This window comes from Carettochelys insculpta, chromosome 7 (assembly GCF_033958435.1).
Source record: "Carettochelys insculpta isolate YL-2023 chromosome 7, ASM3395843v1, whole genome shotgun sequence".
In the NCBI taxonomy this organism is placed as follows: Eukaryota; Metazoa; Chordata; order Testudines; family Carettochelyidae; genus Carettochelys; species Carettochelys insculpta.
In genome coordinates, this window is record NC_134143.1 from 30,559,064 (window position 1) to 30,577,425 (window position 18,362).

The window sequence follows — 18,362 nt, forward strand, 5'->3', positions numbered from 1 at the left end:
TTTTAAAAAGAGTGCTCTATTTGTTGCTACTCCAGGTTGAACCTCTCTGGTCCAGCAACATCACTGGTCCAGCATGATTTTAGTTAGCTGGATGTCCACTTATGAAAAAACAAGAAGTCTTGTGGCACCTTATAGACTAACAGATTTTTTTGGAGTATAAGCTTTCATAAGCAAAGACCCACTTTGTCAGATACATCTGACGAGTTTATGCTCCAAAAAATCTGTTAGCCTATAAGGTGTCACAGGAATTCTCATTGCTTTTGCGGATACAAACTAATACGGCTACCCCCTCACACTTACGATGAGCGTTGACAAGTTTCTCGCAGTCCCATAGAGTTTGTTTACAGCCAATAGTCCTGGTTCACAGTGTTCTGTGCTGTTGTTTAGTTCTAATTTACCCCTAAATGTTTTCTAAGAACTCACTAAGCAATGGAACTGTTGGTAGTGCTGCTGGATGATATTCACCTCTCGCGGTTTGACAAATTCTCTCATTTGGCACAGGTCATGTCCTGAGGGTGCCAGACTAGAGAGGTTCAACCTGTACTATAGAAAAATTATTTAATACCGAGACTTCGTTTTTCAAACTTTATATCTTGCTTTTAAATTAAGGCAATAATGAGCAAATTTTCTTTGTCGTATTATAGTTCTGAAGTTAGATCTTTATCAGATGTATAAGTTTAATTGTATTCCTCCAACAATAATTCATTTTATTTTGATTTATTTAAAATGACATCTGCCCATTTTTCTGGGAACACTTTCAAAAATTGTCATGTTTCTTGAGCCTGCTATGCTTTTGTTCAGTGACATTTAAGCCCATGCAATATTTTTTATTTCATCTCCTTTGGTGGGGAAAGCCTGTTCATGTATAATGTACTAATGAGTGATTGTGTTCTAGGGACAAAGCTTTCTCAGGCCAAGAAATTCAATGATCCCGATGATCCATGTAAAATTCTAGTTGCTACAGATGCAATTGGAATGGGGCTTAATTTGTAAGTATTCTGAACAGGTTATGTCTTATTTTTCAATGAGACAAGTCTGTTGGTTTTCCTCATCTTTCAGACTTTTTCATGTGAATAAAAATCCATTATGTACTGTACTTGGTATGTGTGTATATGTGTCCTCAATCGAGTTAAGTGGTGGCTGACCTCACTGTATAAAGCTATACTTTCTGGACACTGAAAACGATCTCATTATTAAACTGCTTATTTAGACCTCATCCTGGGTGGCAATGAGCATTTTCAACTCCCTTTCCATTTAGTGGCAGTTCAGAGTACTCAGCTCCACAGAGGATCAGGTTCCCTGGTGTGAAAACGAGTGATGTGCATTTCAGAAGCTGAGAGAACTCAGTCAAGCCTCGTATCTTACAATACCTTTTTGTGATATGGCAACCACTGAACTCTGCTGAGGTCATGAAAGGTAGTCTACCCTGGATGTTCCTTCTTAAACAGTACTGATAGGTGTTGGCCTCGTGGTAGGGGAAACTTGCACTGTGATTGCCCATGTTGCATCTGTTTTATGGCTAAACAAAGCCATTCTGTTTCTAGTGTTTTCAGCCTGGCAACTCCGAACAGTAAAGTTATGTTAAAACAACATTTGTAGTCTGAAGATCTGTCTGCTTTGCAAAAAGAAGGGATCTTAAGAGCAAAAGAAGGGAACCCTTCCTGTGCAGCAATTAGTTGTATGGAAATAACCTGCATGAGTGAAGAGAAAGTAGCACTTGTAGTTGTGTTAGTACATGGATATGGCAGACACAGGGCGGATGAAGTGAACCAACATTCTCACCAACCTGTTCTCCGAAAAATAGTCACCAGTGAGTTTTGTCTGTTTTTGTTTAAATGTTTCAGGAGTATAAAGAGAATAATTTTTAATTCTCTAATAAAGCCAAGTATAAACGAAAAGGGAGAGAAGGAAATGCATCCAATTACAACCTCCCAGGCTCTACAAATTTCTGGTAGAGCAGGAAGATTTAGTTCAGTATTCAAGGAAGGAGAAGTCACTACAATGCATCGTGATGACCTTGCACTGCTGAAAGAAATATTAAATACCCCTGTGTCTCCCATAGAGGTAAGAGTCTTAAATGTTCTGATCTCACCAAAATGTTTTGGAACTACCTTTGTACAGTGTGATTTGGTATTGTTTGTTGTACACCACTGAACATGATTAAGAAAAGAAAAGTGAATTGTATGGTGCCACCATTCTGATGAGTGGGGTATTTGCCGATACCATAAAACTTGTGTAGTCTTTCTCTCATGTGCTGCAGCTGCTCTTCCAGACTCCCTGCTTGAGCTTTGTCCTAATTTTGGTTCTTAAGAGTTGTCTGGTGGTGACCTGTGATGGATTCCAGGGTGTATGGTGATGACTTGCATTTTATTCTGCTGCCTTTTTGCTTTTCAGATGCAGATGTTTTACAAGGTTTTCTTTCTGTTGAGAACTAGTTAACATTGCCTTCTCTTTTTTTCTTAGACAGCTGGCCTGCATCCTACTGCTGAGCAGATAGAAATGTTTGCATACCATCTTCCTGATGCAACTCTATCGAATCTATTAGTAAGAATGATTAAATCTTTAGACATGAGCTTTTATTTTTAAAATCATTTAAACATTTCCTTATCACTACTTTACTGCAATGCAGTGTAATTCAAGGTGCTGCTTTGTGAGCTTTTATTAAGTAATTAGCCTTTTCTATCTACAGCTTTGTTTAGACTGCAGGCTTCTGTCAACAAAACTTCTGTTGACAGAAGTTTTGTCGACACCATGTGTACATACTATAGGTCTCTCAGAAGAGATCTGCTGGTTGAGAGCATTCTGTCGACATCCCTGTACACCTCGTTCCATGAGGAAGAAGGTGTGTCTTGACAGAGGGTTTTTTCCTGACATTTGGCCCCGTGTGGATGCCTCTCCTATAAGAATTGTTGCGAAAAGATATGCAAATGCATTGTGCAATTTGCACATCTTTTGCCAACAGTTCCCAGCAATCTAGACGTAACCAACCAATGTGGTGACAACTGATGCATTCAGAATGCTCACTGTAACCCTTTACATCACTGGTGACCTCTGTAAGTCTCTAATCTTGTTTTATTTTTAAGATCCTTGGTTGCTGTTCACTTACTTTGGTACCTTTTGAAAGGCGTGTTTTTTGATCTGAAGTTGGAGACAAGCACTCGTAGGCTGTGTCTACACGACCACCTTCCTTCGAAGGAAGGATGGTAATTCGGGTGTTGGGAGCTTACTAATGAAGTGCTGCCGTGCATAGGCAGCACTTGGTTAAGCAAATTCCCCTGGCGGCAACTTCGAAGTTGTAAACTTCGAAGTACTGGCACACATCTAGTTGCCCCAGCACTTGGAAGTACAGGCAGGTGAGCCGCGGCTAGATGTGTGCCGGTACTTCGAAGTTGCCGCAGGGGGGAATTTGCTTAATGAAGTGCTGCCTATGCACGGCAGCACTTCATTAGTAAACTCCCAACACCCTAATTACCATCCTTCCTTCAAAGGAAGGTGGTAGTGTAGACAAGCCGATACTGAATCAGATATAATAGTTTTGGAAACCGCTTCTGCATACACTTCAAAATGAAGCTAGTCATCTAGAATTTTTCTTTATCTCAAAGTCACTTCAGATTTTTTCTCTTCTGATCTTGTGTGGTATCCACATTCACTAAAGTTTGGGCATATGGATTCTGTAATAAACACTCAGTCCCATTGCTACTTGTTCATTTTTGGATTTGTTCCATCTTTCTTACTAGTGATTTCACTGAAGTGTGAAAGAAGTTTATTTAGGAATAAGTTTTTAAAGCATAAATGAAATTTAATCCTGTGTTTTAAAACAATCAAACAAAGGACATAGACATCTTATTAACAGATGGTGATAAATGGAATTTTGTTAGCATTCACACAGATTTGCTGAGTGTCTTGGCAGTCTGCTAAAGTTATCTGAGAATACTAAGTTAACTAAGCAAAATTTTACAAATTTTCATCACAAAAAAGAAGAGTTTGTGCTGTTTAAGTGGAACCCTTGTGTAAAACTCATGCTAATAGAAGAGCAGTATGTATTTAAGCTTCTGCTGTCTAAAATTTCAAAGCTCATCTGCAACTATAGAAATAATCATCATACTATGTTTCCCTTTCAAAGTCTAATTAAAATGACTTATTTAAAATTGTTATACACAGCTACACAGGCCAATGGGTGAATCTATCTTTACTGATAACGTCCATATGAGAGAGAACTAATGCTGTGGATATATTTTTAAAAAAAAATCTAATTTTAAATATGTTTCATCCAAGGTGGGCATGAATAGCTGTTTTTTTCTTTATATTCTTTGATCTCAGCTTCTGAAACATTTTAGTTGATCTGTGTTTTCTCACTACTTTTTCCTTTAATCTTGAAAATCCTAAGCCATCCTTTATAAGAATTTAGTGGTTCAGTTATCCACTAAATGCTGCTTTCCCCCTGGCCCTGGCTCAAACCCCCCACGTGTCCCCAGTTCAACCCCGAAGCCTGCTCACTGCCCATACGTGGCTCCGGCTCACCTCCCATCTCCGTGCCTGGCTCTGGCTCAGCACCCCACACATGCAGCCCCAGCTCAACTCCCGCCCCCACCACTCTGGTTCAATGCCCCCATGCGCGGTTCCAGGTCAGCCCCCTGCCATGGTTCAAAACCTCTGCCAGCTCACCATTCGAGCGCGGCTCAGGCTCACCACCCCTGTGCAGCTCCGGCTCTCCCCTCTCCCCCACAGTTAAACCACTCAAACACAGCTCCAGCTCGCTGTCCCCGTGCATGACTCTGGCTCAGTGCCCTCTGCCCCAGTTCAAATGCCCCGCAACTCTGACTCAACTCCACTCCCCTGCAGCCCTTACCCACCACAGGCTTAACCCCCTGCACCCCTTTTACAGCCCAACCCACTGCCAGGCTTAGCCCTCCCCCAACTGCCACACACACCCCCCCCCGCCCCAGCGCAATGCCAGGACTTAACTTTCAAAAGGCGCTTCAGGTGCTTCTGCTGCAACCTCAGCTGCAGAACATGTGTTCTACTGGGGGAAGAAAGCTATCCCCCAACTTATGCAAAATTCAAGTTATACAAGGGTCCGTGGGAACGCAACCCTCACGTAAATTGAGGCACAACTTTACGGTGTTGCAGAAACTCTATACTGCTACTGAATCTGCATTACAGGTGTAATTTTAAAGGAAACTGTTTAGGGAGAGAACAAACACAACCTTTACAAAAATTATTGTTCTTCTTTAAAGTAGAGAGCATAGAAGTTTGAAAGTTGACAATCATCATTTGTGTTATTCTTAATCTGAACTTCAACTATTAAGAACATTTTAATTTTTTACGGACAGGATATCTTTGTGAGCCTCTCACAAGTGGATGGGCTCTATTTCGTCTGCAATATTGATGACTTCAAATTTCTAGCTGACATGATTCAGCACGTTCCACTAAATTTAAGAGCACGGTATGTGTTCTGCACAGCACCCATCAACAAAAAACAGCCTTTTGTCTGTACTACTTTGCTAAAGGTAAGGTTTTTATTTTCAAATACACAGTATTTATGATAATTGATGTGGTCTGTCTTAATCATGTGTGCGGTTTCCAAATTGTCAGTTTACAAGTGCATTTTAAAAAGCTCACATGAAAGTGGAAATTATAAACTAGCTGGTGAATTTATACAGAATACAATCTAACTGTTCACCTCCACAGAGGACATTAGCTTTTCCACACTTGGAGCTCAGTTTTCATGTTGGAATGTAAATTTAAAAAAAATGTTTTCAGATTCATAAGAGAGTTCAAAGAAGAGCTAGATAAATTCATGGAGGTTAGGTCCATAAAAGGCCATTAGCCAGGGGGTAGGAATGCTCTCCCTGGCCTCTGTTTGTCAAAGGTTGGAGGTGGCTGGTAGGAGACAAGTCGCTTGATCATTGTCTTTCGGTCCACCCTCTCTGGGGCACCTGGCACTGGCCACTGTCGGCAGATGGGATGCTGGGCTAGATGGACCTTGGGTCTGACCTAGTAATGGCTATTCTTAGGTTTTTTATTTTTATTTACATCACAAGATCACATAGGTTGCCCATTAGGAATTTCTGAACTAGCCAAGTTCAGGAAGGATGTAAATATTCAGAATTTCACGGTATTAAGCTTCACATGCTACTTGCCAGCAGTAGTTTGCCTACAGCCAGGTGGTGCCATTTTCACAACACCCAGTTTGTGAGCAAAATAGAAGAACTTAAGTTCAACTAATCAACTGTTGATGTTAAGTAGACTTTAAAAACCCCAGTATGTAACCTAATAGTGAATTTGCGTAACTAAGAACTAAACTGAGACAATAATTTTTTTGCTGTAGTTCTACAAATCCTGACTTGCGTTATCTTCAGTCATACACTGTACACTATAGGCAGTAGAAACTACTCATATAGGAGGGACTTTGCAGCATCAGGCCCTTGCTCAGTGAGTTCATGTTTATTTTATACCAAAGGCTGCCATGTTTGTTTTCACTTTGGATAAAACATTTTAAGACTAAAAACTTAAAACTTTTTGGCTGTATGTCAGTGAAGTGAGGAAGTCTCTTATTTGTGTGATGATGCATAACTGTTTTACAAAATGGCTAATGATTTTACTTGGCTCAAATTCTGAGTGCCTCCTTTTAATCTACTGAAAATGTCCTGATCTTCAGAAAATGCTGAGCTCTCATCCTCTTCAAAGTAGACCCTTACGCACCCTGAAATGGAGCGCCCCAAATCACTAATTACTTTTGAAGATTTAGGCCATAATTCTTGTGATTGATCTGTCTGCTGGCAAAACAGCTAAGATCCCCAAGTGTCAGCCATTAATTTCTATTAAAAATATCTTTTTATCTATTTGAGTTAGGTTTGTGTGTGTGCATGTGCATGACTGTTGGAAAATTTTCCCTAGCAACTAGCCAGTCAGTTCGACTGGGGAGCCCCCGCTGGAGTAGTGTCTATGCCAAGCCTATATATGACCCAGCTGACCCAGCATCCCTCGGGTTTTTTTTTCCACTCATCGTGGCTGTTTTGATTGTTCTAGTCGAGTACATGTTGCTGTGCCACAGATCACTAGCCTTCTGTGTGCAAATAGTTGTAAATAGCTGCGCTTAGCATGACTATTGTTTTTGGTTCAGTCAGTCTTCCCTGTTCGTGTGGTAGGGAAGGTCTTTGTCCTTCTCCTACTATTTCCCCTTCAGAGGCTTAGGGATGAAAAGATGCCAGGGCTTGAACAGTACTTTGGCTGTTTAAAGTCTATGTCAACGAGTGACCCTCATGACTTGTGGCTTGGTAACTGTCTTAGTCCTGTGTTAGTCTGTATCTTAACAAAATAATTTATTAAGTGATGAGGTTTTGTGGGGCAGACCCACTTTTTCAGATCCGGAGATAGTGCTGTACTGGCAATAGTGCTGAAAGCAAATTGGCATGATGATTATGTAACAGATAGAAACAAAAAATTGAAACGAAAACTGACAAAACAGGAGAGAAGATGGGGCAAGGGGCGGGGAGGACAGGGTGGGGAGAACAGTACTTTCTGCAAGTGTCTCTTAAGTTAAGTGGCTTGCCAGAGGTCGCTACGAATATCAAAGATGAGAAAATTGTCTTTGTAATGCATATCTCCCCAGGGGCCGACAACCAGCTGGCGGACACGCTGTTGTCAGTTCCTAGCCCATGAGTGGTCGATCTGTCATCCACTTGATTTTCTGCAAGTGAGGCTCTTCTCAGCTGGACCTCTTCATGTCCTGGGGCAACACAAGTGCCCCTCATTTTGTTCCTTCCATGGCCTCAGCCCAGGCTCCATAGTGGGCCCCAGGACTGCTCTACGCCTTTCCTTCATTTTCTTTCTCCTCAAGGTTTGCAGGCACAAGGCAGATGTAATCTTCATAGGCCAGTATGGGCTCACCAGCATTGGTATGCCATGCTGAGGGAGCTCTCCATGCTTCTGCCCTTTCGACTTCCCCTGGTTCTAGACCTCACTGAGCAGAACCACAGTCAACACTACCATCCAGCCCTTCAATCTCTTCACCTGATTGTGTGGTGGCTTCATGGTTGATGCCTGCTGAGTGGGCTTGATCGGGACCAGTATGGCAGATCCTCCTCAGCAGGTGCAAATCATCTGTGTGATGGTCCTACATGGCCAAGTGGATGTGCTTCTCCTGTTGGCGCACCCAGCGTGGTCTTGTGCTTCTATCTACCTTCCTCCATCAAGGGTTAGACTACCTCATGTCCCTGAAGCAGCAAGGCCTTGCTTCTTCATCCGTCAAGGTGCACATGGCAGCCGTATTGGCCTTTCACCATGTGGATGGCAGTTCTGTGTCTGCGCAGCCCATGGTGAGGCACTTCCTCAAGGTGATGGGCTCACTTCACCTGCCAGTTTGCCAGCAAGTCCCAGCCTGCGACTTTAACGTGGGCCTCAGGGTGCTTATGGGCCCTCTTTTCAAACTACTGGCTACTTGTTTTCTTCTCTACCTCTCCTGGAAAGTGGCCTTGCTGGTGGTTGTCCCTTCTGCCAGAAGGTGTCTGAGCTCTGGGCCCTTGTGTCTGACCCCCGTACATGGTTTTCCTTAAGGAGAAGCTCCAACTTTGCCCTCACCTGCCTTTCCTGCCAAAAGTGGTCTCCGGGTTCCATGTTAAACAGGATATTTTCCTGCCTGTGTTCTGTCCAAAATCTCATAGCTCTCAGTGGGAGCAACAGCTGAGATGTTGTGAGATGAGTGTGAAGTGAGATGAGTGTTTGCTTTCTATATTGACTGCTCTACACCCTTCCATAAGACTGTGCAGCTCTTCGTGGCCATTGCTGATGTCATTGCAGTGCATCTCTTCTTGGATCATGTCCTGTATACGGGCATTATAACCTTGTGAAAGTCTCTCCACTGCCTGCGACAGTGCATTCTACATGAATGCAGGTGTCTTCATTCACCTTTCTGGCACATGTGCCTCTCCAGGAGATCTGTCGTGCTGCCACATGGTCTTCTGTGCAGACCTTCATGTACCATTATGCAATTGTGAAGCAATCTGGACAAGATGCAGCCTTCGGGGCCTCTTGAGTCAGCCACATGTTGACTCCTCCTCCTCTTCCTCCTCCTGGGTTTCGCTTGGGAATTGCCTAACTCAAATAGATATGAGCAAGCACTAGAAGAAGAAATAACAGTTACTCGTCATTGTAACTGTTGCTCTTTGAGATATGTTGCTCATTTCTGTTTGAAACCCACCTTCCTTCCCCACTGTCAGAGCGGTTGACAAAAAGGTACTGAGAGATGTCAGGTCATCGGGCTCGTATATCGGCTTCGCATAGGCGCCATTCCAGTGGGCTCCCCAGTTGACCTGGTTGGCTAGTTGCTGGGGGAAACTTCCCAACAGCTGTGCACGAGTGCGCGCGCACAATTAACTCGATGGGATATGAGCAGCACATCCCGAAAAACAGTTATAACAGTGAGTAACCATTTTTTCTTACAAACATCATAAAATCAGTGTTCTAAATGAGCAGACACAGAGGGACTAACTCAACACTTCTATTCCAAGAGGCAATAATCTTTTGGAAGTTTTATATTGTCAACTTCCAAGTGTCCAGAACAGTCTGTCAGACCTTGTGAGCTGTTTTTTCACCAGTTTCCATGAATGGTTTCTTTGTCCAGGACGTTCTCCATGTGTATTTGCAGCCTGGCACAACAAGAAGCATCATCAGTGTTTTGTTAAGAGCAGGTCACAGTCCAGAGTTTGACTGGTGTTTCCCTATTCCTCTGGAAAGAGGACAACCTCCTTTGTGCTTAGCCACAGTTGTTAAAAAAAAAAAAAAAAAAAAAAAATCAGATAGGATCGTGCTCATTTGATCCTTGTTGTGCGGGCAAGATCTTGTTGTTCCACGCTACAGCCCCCCTCAAACAGAGCTCCGCTAACATATCCAGATCTGATTTCACAGGGACACGGTCTCCTTTACCTCAAGCTCGATGCTCTTCTTTTTACAGCTCGAATGTTCCATGGTTAACGCCTCAGGAGTTTAACCTTCAGATTGACTTGGTTGAGAGTCACCTGAAGTGGAGTAGTCATATGCAGTCACTAAAACTTTTGGGTGTTCTTTGACGTGTGTTACATGTGTCCCTCCTGTGAACCACCCACCTTTCCATCTACATCATTCTGTCCAGAAAGAAGGAAATGGGAGAGTTTGGGGAGGACAGGTCTGCATTTGGTTATCACTTAGCACCAAAAGGCAGCTAAGGGTGCATGTATCACCAAGAGAAAAGTCTGAAACTAATGCAGTGTGTGAACACACATGTGAAGTACAGTGGACATATATTACATTTCTTAAACTACTACTACAGAATGGGTTATTCAGTTTTTTGTATTTGCCATTGTTAGGATTTTGCATTGTTGCACTACATGATTTTTTACAATACAGAAACACATATTTCAACACAGGGGATATGGTTTAAAAATATGTACTTGTAACTCATGCGAATAGCCTCTTTTGGAGGCTTTGGATGGAAATTTGAAATGGTTTCCTAAATTAATATGTTGTAAAAATACTCAGTTCTTGTTAACAAACTAATACAAGATCCTGTTGAATTTGTTTATTTTCCAGTTTGCAAGGCAGTTTAGTAGAAATGAGCCTCTGACATTTGACTGGGTATGCAGACATACTCACTGGCCACTGGTTCCACCAAAGAATATCAAGGACCTTGTACACCTTGAAGCTATTCATGATGTTTTTGACCTCTACTTGTGGTTAAGGTATTGAAACTTATATTTTCTTTTGTCTTTCTCCTAATATATTTGCCACTTGTGGACCAATGGAAACCACACTTTTTATGTTTGCAAATTTAGCACTATATGTGAGTGTGCCTCATCATTACATAGAATCTAACAGTACAGCTGTTGTATCTCTTAAGGTGGTACAATCAATAGGTTCTACTGAGATTTGTTTACCTGCAAATGAGGCAATGTGTAATATGATACAGAAATAAGAGGCATGTAGTGGGAGCAGATAGGCAACGTCTTATATGCCATACAATGGTAAGACAGCAACTTGATCTCTAGTTATTCCACTGACCTACAGCAGGTTATCATGTTTAAAACATTTTTTTTCTTTCAGTTACCGATTTATGGACATGTTCCCAGATGCCAGCCTCATACGGGACATCCAGAAAGAACTAGACAACATTATACAAATTGGTGTGCGCAATATTACAAGGCTTATCAGAGTTTCAGAAGCTACTTCTGGTGTTATGACTGTGCCAGATGACTTTCCTCTTCAGAGGACTAAAGTCAATGACAGGATGTTGAACTTGGAAGATCTTCCAATGGCAAACCAAAAGCAATCAAGTGCCAGAGAGATTCCAGGTCCAAGGAGAATGAGGGGATCTAAAGCTTTGGGCTATAAACCTGATGAAATACAGTCACACATGAAAAGTTATGTACCAGAATCTCTTGCTGACAGGCTAGTGCGTGAAGGACTCATTACTCAAGAAATGTTGAAACAGCTGGAAAGAGAGTGGCAGCTTCACAAGGATAATAATGGAGATTTCCCAACTGAAAGAAAAGAGAGCCAGAATGATTCAAAGGAAAGAGGGAAAAGGAAGAAATGAAATAATGACGTAATTCCATTTAATTTCGATTCACAGAATAAATACTATTTTAATAACCTTTTCTGGCATCTGTGGATTACACAGGTGCTATTACATTCCCCCTCCCCCCCCCCCCCCGGGTGACTAGTTTTGTGAAGCAAATATTGAGAGAGGAAGTTATATACACTGGAAGGTTACTTTATTAATTCTGCTTTTGTTAACTTGATATACACTTTCCTAACAACCTAGATATTCAGTGTAAAAAGAATCTGTTTGTTTCTATGTGAAGGTTTGAACCTAAAACATCCTTACAAAATACATAAATGGTTTTACCATAATGATGAGGTATTTTTCCTTATTAACGAATTAGCTAATTATTCTATACCTTCGTATAGTACATAGTTCAATAGATAAGTGTTATAAATGGTAATATACAACTTCACAGGAAAATGGATTAGAATCTCATGTCTTTCAACCGTTGTCTTCCCTGGAAACCTGAAATAAATGCTTTCCATCCATTTATCTGTCAGTGTCCTAGCTGTGAGCAACTTACAGCATTTCAAGAGGAGAACTTCCTTCTATCTGATGGCTTCTAGGAAAAAAATGATATATTTAAAACAAAAAATCATTCTTTCCCTGGAGAAACCTAGACATGCTATTATTCAGGCAAAGCTTGAAGTGTTATACAGGAAAAATTTGAGCTTGTGAATGTGTAGTTTTGTGGTGCAAGTTGTATATTCCCTGAATCTCTTGCTTAATGCTATTTCTTTACTTTGAGTAGAATCAAGTCTGTGTATTTGCCCTGACTTTTTTACGTTGCTTTCAGGAAAGGTGATGTCTATGCTTGGAGCTCCGTGTGTGATTCCTAGTTCACGTAGTTATACTTTAGTTCCCATTGAGCTAGTGCACTAAAAATAATAGTCCGGCTGGGATAGCTTGAATAGCAGCAAGATGGCCCCCTTTACAAATCCGCTGGGACCCTGTGGGTGTCTATTCAGGATGGCTAGTCCCTGTCATCGCTGCCTGTGCATCTGTGTACAGTATTTAAATATTGTAGATATGGTTACTGTTCTGGCACATTAGCTTAATAAGCACCAGTGCAGGTATGTCTCTATGAGCTGGAAATCATACCTACAATCCCAAGTGCATAGGTAGCCAAAGTGACTCTTTTCTGTATGTTATAATGTATTTTATGTTTTGCTTAATTTAAAGGTCATCCTTCATTATTCTTAATTGCTGGGGGAGGGAGTAAAATCCATCATTATAGATAAACTAAAAATCTAAAGTGCAATGTAGAGCGTCTTAGACATCCATGACCTCTGTACCTCCAGTACGCTGGATGTTTAACCAGCTCGCTTAAAATTGGAAAGTCAGTTGTTTAATTTGACCTTTCCCCAGTCTGTCGTTATCTGGCTAAGCTTTGACAGCTTTCATTTAAATGGAGTTCAGCACTACATGATACTTCAAGCAATTAGTGAAAGGGAGTGGAACGCGCTTGCTATTGCACACATTCATAGGCTTTCTAGTTCTGATATCTAAATTGGTTTGATTTAGATAAATTTAAGGTAATACTCTGCCTGTGGCCTTTCTTCAAAGACAGCAATAAATTGTGCTTAAAGGTTGAAACCCCTTTTTTCCAAAGAGGTGAACTTCAGCACTGGGGCTGTTGTAATGGCTCTGGGAAGGAAGTTGCGCTGCTTCTGCAGCTGTGCTTGTTTCATGGGGAGACGTGTCACCTTTGGAATGCTGCAAAGCAAGTTTTCATGTCCCTTTAGTGGATTCCTGACTTTTTAACACGTCTGGATACAAACCTCCACTGACTTGGGTTGAAGGTATAATTTGCACCCAGTTGTATTTAGCTCTAGTTGGTATTAAGTGCAGTATTCTTCACAAGCTACTATGTGGAAACAGACATGTCAGCACGAAGCAGTTTGAATGCACTTACTTTTTTTACTTAGCTATTTTTAGGCTTGTCTACATGCCTAAGATTGCAGAGCGGTCATGGCAGCTCTTTGATGTGACAGTGTGGTCACATAATCAGCACTTCCAGTGAGCTCTCCCAGGGCTGTAGGTAAACCACCTTCACGAGAGGAGTAGCTAACAGTGCTGGAAGTCTGTGTATACTGGCACTTTGCAATGTTGTAATTTGCTGCACTCCAGGGTGGAGAGGGCTTTTTTCACCCCTGTAAGCAAGAAAGTTAACAAGCACAGTAATGTGGCAGTGTGGACAAGCCCTGAGTGAATTATATGCTCCATACGCAGAGTAAGTAATTGATTAGGACTGAGAACACACCATACCCCGAGATATGCGCGTTTGAGTTACAAGAATTTGACTTTACAAGGAGTTTCATTTAATACCCCTACTTCAGCTGACGAGGCATTTCTTCACATTTACGAGGAGCGATTTGGAGGCTGGCGGCTCTGGTAGGCATCACTGAGGGGATGGAGTCAGCTGTGTTGGTCTTGATGAAGAGGCCTTGCAGTGGGGTGGGAGTCTGGTGCAGGGAGGTAGACTCGTCCGAGTCCCAGCAGTACATCATGCCACTCTGCGAGACATGGGTGCTGGGTGCATAGCCCATCCCAGCGCCGCTGCTGCCGCTCAACCCCGGGCAGCTAGGGGGCTGTCGCCACCTGCCCAGCGCAGCTGTGCCTTGGCTGCTGCTCGCCGTCTGTGGCGCTCTCTCCGCCACGCAGTCCTGCACGAGAGAGAGGCATTGCCCCTCACCGGCCGGGGGACCCCTGTGCCTGCCTAGCTCCCCACGCAGCTAGCCCCTGGCAGCACCCCCCCGCCACTTAACCTAAGCTGCGCTAAGGCCAGGCTGCCTCCCTGTGCCCTGCTCTTCTCTGCCTGCCCTTTTGCATTGGATTTAATGGGATTTGGTGGTGTTTTTAGCATAAATGGCTGTACATTTTGGGGCTCAGGAACACACAAAACTTTTTCCCATTGAAATTAATGGTAATTACGTTTTCGACTTACGAGAATTCGCCCTAAGAGGGGTTTTTCAGGAACGAATTACCCTCGTAAGTTCGGGGAAGACTGTAATTGTTTTCCCCGTTCCCAAACCAACCTTTTATTTTATTTACAGAGCTAAACAGCTGTCAGACAGATTATGATACAGCATTTCTCTAGAATCTTGGTTTTTGTGTGTGAGAGTATGATCTGAGTCTGGCATTCAGAATGGTTAGAAATTGGGTATGTGGTGAGGAGTGAAAATGACTGACCTGCATGCAGACACTCGTGCTGCCCTGGTATCTGGTGAGGAGTTCTCTGACCACTTGCAAACTGATGCTTTAAGTTTCAGGCTACAAACTTCAGCCCAGACCTTAAACTTCAATTCAGACCAACCTGTAATGCTAATGCTTCTCTCTCTGCTCTCAATCATCATGGGTATGTATGATAGACAGAAAACCCACATTCCTGCTCGACTCCCTGCTCCATTATGGTTTGATAACTAGTTTGTCCTTTAATTGTACACAAAGCTGCTTTTTAATAAATGTTTTTAGTAAGTAAAGGCTTCATTTGGGTACTTAGAAACATAAACTGAAATCTTGTGTTTGAGCAACAGCCTTTCTAATGAGGGAAAGAATGCTGTGTAGTCACTCAGCTTTCTTGTGGTATTTTGCTGAGATTAGCGCTTCAGCTTAATTCATTGCTTGTTCCCATAGTGACTCCATAGTAACCGTCAGAAGAGCTGGCTAGGACTGACTTTCATAAAAGAAAGTTTCTTTTTGTCTGAGCTAATGGCATGGTTGCCATTAGGCCTAATTAACAGTGCTGTCATGTTGGCCTCACATGGTGTGATCAAAACTGATGTTGCAAAGATGCAGTAGGAACTCATTTTTAACATGGATCTTGTTTGCAAGAAACAGGAACCTTTCCAAATGGCCTACATCTAGCATTTTTGAACATGGAATCTGTGCTGCACATTCTTACCTCATTGTGACAGTTCAACGCACTTTTCAGTTAACACTTGTAAATGAGGAAGGGAAAAAAACGTAAATTGCTGCTTATAGGGTTATTTAAATTTAGTTGAAAGAACCACTTTCAGCAACTTGTGTCTGAAGACACTGTTCCCAAACCAACTCGACCCTGTTACTCTTAGACCGTTTAAAGAAGATGGAGGATATGTAGAAGCTAGGGTAAGACAGGGTTCCCCCCTGCCACCTTGCTGGACAGGGGCTTCCTGACGTTTTCTTTATTCAGTCTCTCTGAAGATGTCTTAAGTACACATTTTATCTTGCGTTGCAGTCTGGTGTTACCAGTAGTGTCTAAAAAGAATCTTAGACAAAACTGACCTTTGTGCAATATGTCCTCACGAATGCATATCTCCAATATGGTAGTGAAGGTGAAATACATAGTTATATCCCACTTACTGAAATCTAATGAGAGCTTTAGAGAATTTGACTTGGGGTGAAGTCAGCTGTGGAATGTTCGCTTTCCTGATATGTTATCGCTGAACTCCAACGTGCAACTAAGATTGGAATTCTGAAGCTGAAACTGGAGCGTTTGCTTTGGAAAGCAGCGCCTAATAAACCTAGATAACCAAATAAAACTCTCGTCAGAAGAAACAATGTGCTGGAGGAGTGAGTGGAGCCTAATATCAAAACAGTTTGAACAAGTTTAATAAATTAAGCTATTAAACATTGCCACATCTGATAAAATCAAGTCAGGAGAAACTTCATATTGCCCTCAAATCCAAAAAGCCTTCCCCACTAACATTTGCCTGTCCTGTGACTCCTGGAGGAATTTATGGTGCCCAGATTTGAGCTCATTTGTGCAAGGTATTTTGTTGAGATGAAACACAGGGAGTAGGGAAAGGGGAAGCATTCATTTTTTGGAAGTTTGTTTAGCTTTTTTTAAAAACCACATATTTGAAAAATAGCTGAGATGTCAGTCGTTTGAGATACTTTTGAATAAAAATCATCTGAACCTTGTAGCGTGATTTGTGACACAGGAGCAGTTTGGGGGAAAGAGATCAGAGGAAGTATTCATTGGCAAATGAGAAATGGTAGTGATTCATTAGTCTCCAACAGAAGGTCCTGATCCTACAATTGGATCAATATGAGTGGCAGCTTGGGCCCATGCAGAGTTGTGATTCTAGAGATTTGGACTTTAGATTGTAAGTTCTTTAGGGCAGGGAGTGTCTGCACTTTGATTGAGGGGACTGGTCACGACTGCAGCACAAATAGTAAATGTTATGGATACTGAATGGCTGGTAGGAACTTGGGCTTTCATTTGTATAGAACTAGTCCTTTTTTAGTCTTAAATGTAAACTGTCTTCTAGAGAGACTACATGCCCACATCACAGCTACTCTAAAGCTAGTCTTCCTTTCCAGTTCCTGGCATTTTACCACCTTCCTATACTCGACAAAAGAGTGAGAGACAGTAATGGAATCCACACACTCCATGGTATGGCTTATGTCAGCATTGCCACCAGAGGAAACTGGGTTAATAGCCACCCTTAGTGTTTGTTTTAAAGACAACTTTCCCCCATGGTTCTCTCGTGAAATGGCATCTCATAGAAGGCACTTGAGTGTTGAGATGACACTGGGATGAACCTGCTCTGCCACATCTGAGGGAAGAGGAAACAGCTGTCTTCTATCCCTCTAGCACTAGGCGTCCCCTTTCATCAGAAGTGTTGTCCTGTGCATATGTGCTCAGAGACAGCAGGTTGCAGATGCTGTTGACTTCTCCAATGAGGAAAATCTTCAGCTCCCAGCAGCAGGGAGTGTGCAGAGAGTTTTCTCGACAAACTGTCGACTGTGTGTCCCTACCGAAGTGTGGATTGGAACAGTGATCCGCTCTGTTGACAAAGCGGCCAGATGCCCTGAAAGCCAGCCAAACAAGGTCACATGGTCGGCAAGCCCTTCCAGGAGCCCCAGCCGGGTGTGCCCTTAAAGGGTCCCCCACCCTGGCCAGTGCCTGCCCAGGTCTTGCCCTGTGTACCCCTCCAAGGCACAAACAGGCTGGTGCAGGGATCACTTGCTGCCCCCGAGGGACCACACAGCCCAGTGGAGGCATGGACCACAACCAGCCCCCAGGCTGGCCCCTCAGTGCCCATCAGCTGCTCCAGGCACAGTTCAGCACAGTGCTGGCCCTTATCGCCTATGTGTAGGGGGAATTGCCCGACCCTGTGGATGCTGAGGACTCTCCTGCTGCCCCAGTGCCTCCCCTGCCCTCACCTCCCCTGGGTGCTGCATTGGGTGTGATGCTATAATGCCAGTGCGGAATGGTGGAACTGCCTACTAATGGGGGAAGTGGACAGCCACCAGTGGCTGCAGTACTTCTGCATATGAAGGGAGACCTTCCAGGAGCTCTGCAGTTGGCTCACCCCTGCACTACGTGGTCAGAACACCCACATGCAGCCAGCCACCCCTGTTGAGAAGCAGGTCGCCATCACACTGTGGAATCTCGCCACCCTGGACAGCTACTGCAATGTAGGCAACCAATTTGGGGTGGGAAAGTCCACTGTTGGGTCATCCTAAGGCAGGGAAGCCACTCTTGGGCTGCAGTCTTGGCTGGGGGTGGGGAGGTGGGGGAAGATGGGCTCCTGGGCAAGGGGAAACCAAGGAAGGTGGAGGAGTGAGTTGTGGGCGGAGTCGGGGAAGCCCCGCCCTCGTCCCCAGGGGGCCATGCTGTTCCAACCCCACAGAGACTTGTTGCTGGGGGGGGGAAGTTGCGCAAGAGGGACCTTTGGAGAGTTGTGGGAGATAGGGGAGACTGCTGTGGCCCAGGAGCTGCCCCCTACAGCCCTTCATGAGCATTCAGCCCCATCTTTTTCTAGGTAGTGAGGACTATGAACAGGATCCT

General features: G+C 43.2%; 1 protein-coding gene across 1 annotated transcript in view; it reads left to right on the forward strand.

The window, feature by feature from the left end:
• SUPV3L1 (Suv3 like RNA helicase) overlaps positions 1-15,536 on the forward strand; it is a 36,908-nt gene extending 21,372 nt beyond the window's left edge. The window contains exons 10-15 of the mRNA XM_075000241.1: positions 896-989; positions 1,845-2,064; positions 2,464-2,544; positions 5,334-5,510; positions 10,570-10,718; positions 11,080-15,536. Coding sequence (XP_074856342.1) covers positions 896-989; positions 1,845-2,064; positions 2,464-2,544; positions 5,334-5,510; positions 10,570-10,718; positions 11,080-11,572 — 1,214 coding nt within the window. The 3' untranslated portion in view covers positions 11,573-15,536. The remainder of the gene's footprint in view (positions 1-895; positions 990-1,844; positions 2,065-2,463; positions 2,545-5,333; positions 5,511-10,569; positions 10,719-11,079) is intronic.
• Positions 15,537-18,362: the final 2,826 nt, after the last annotated feature.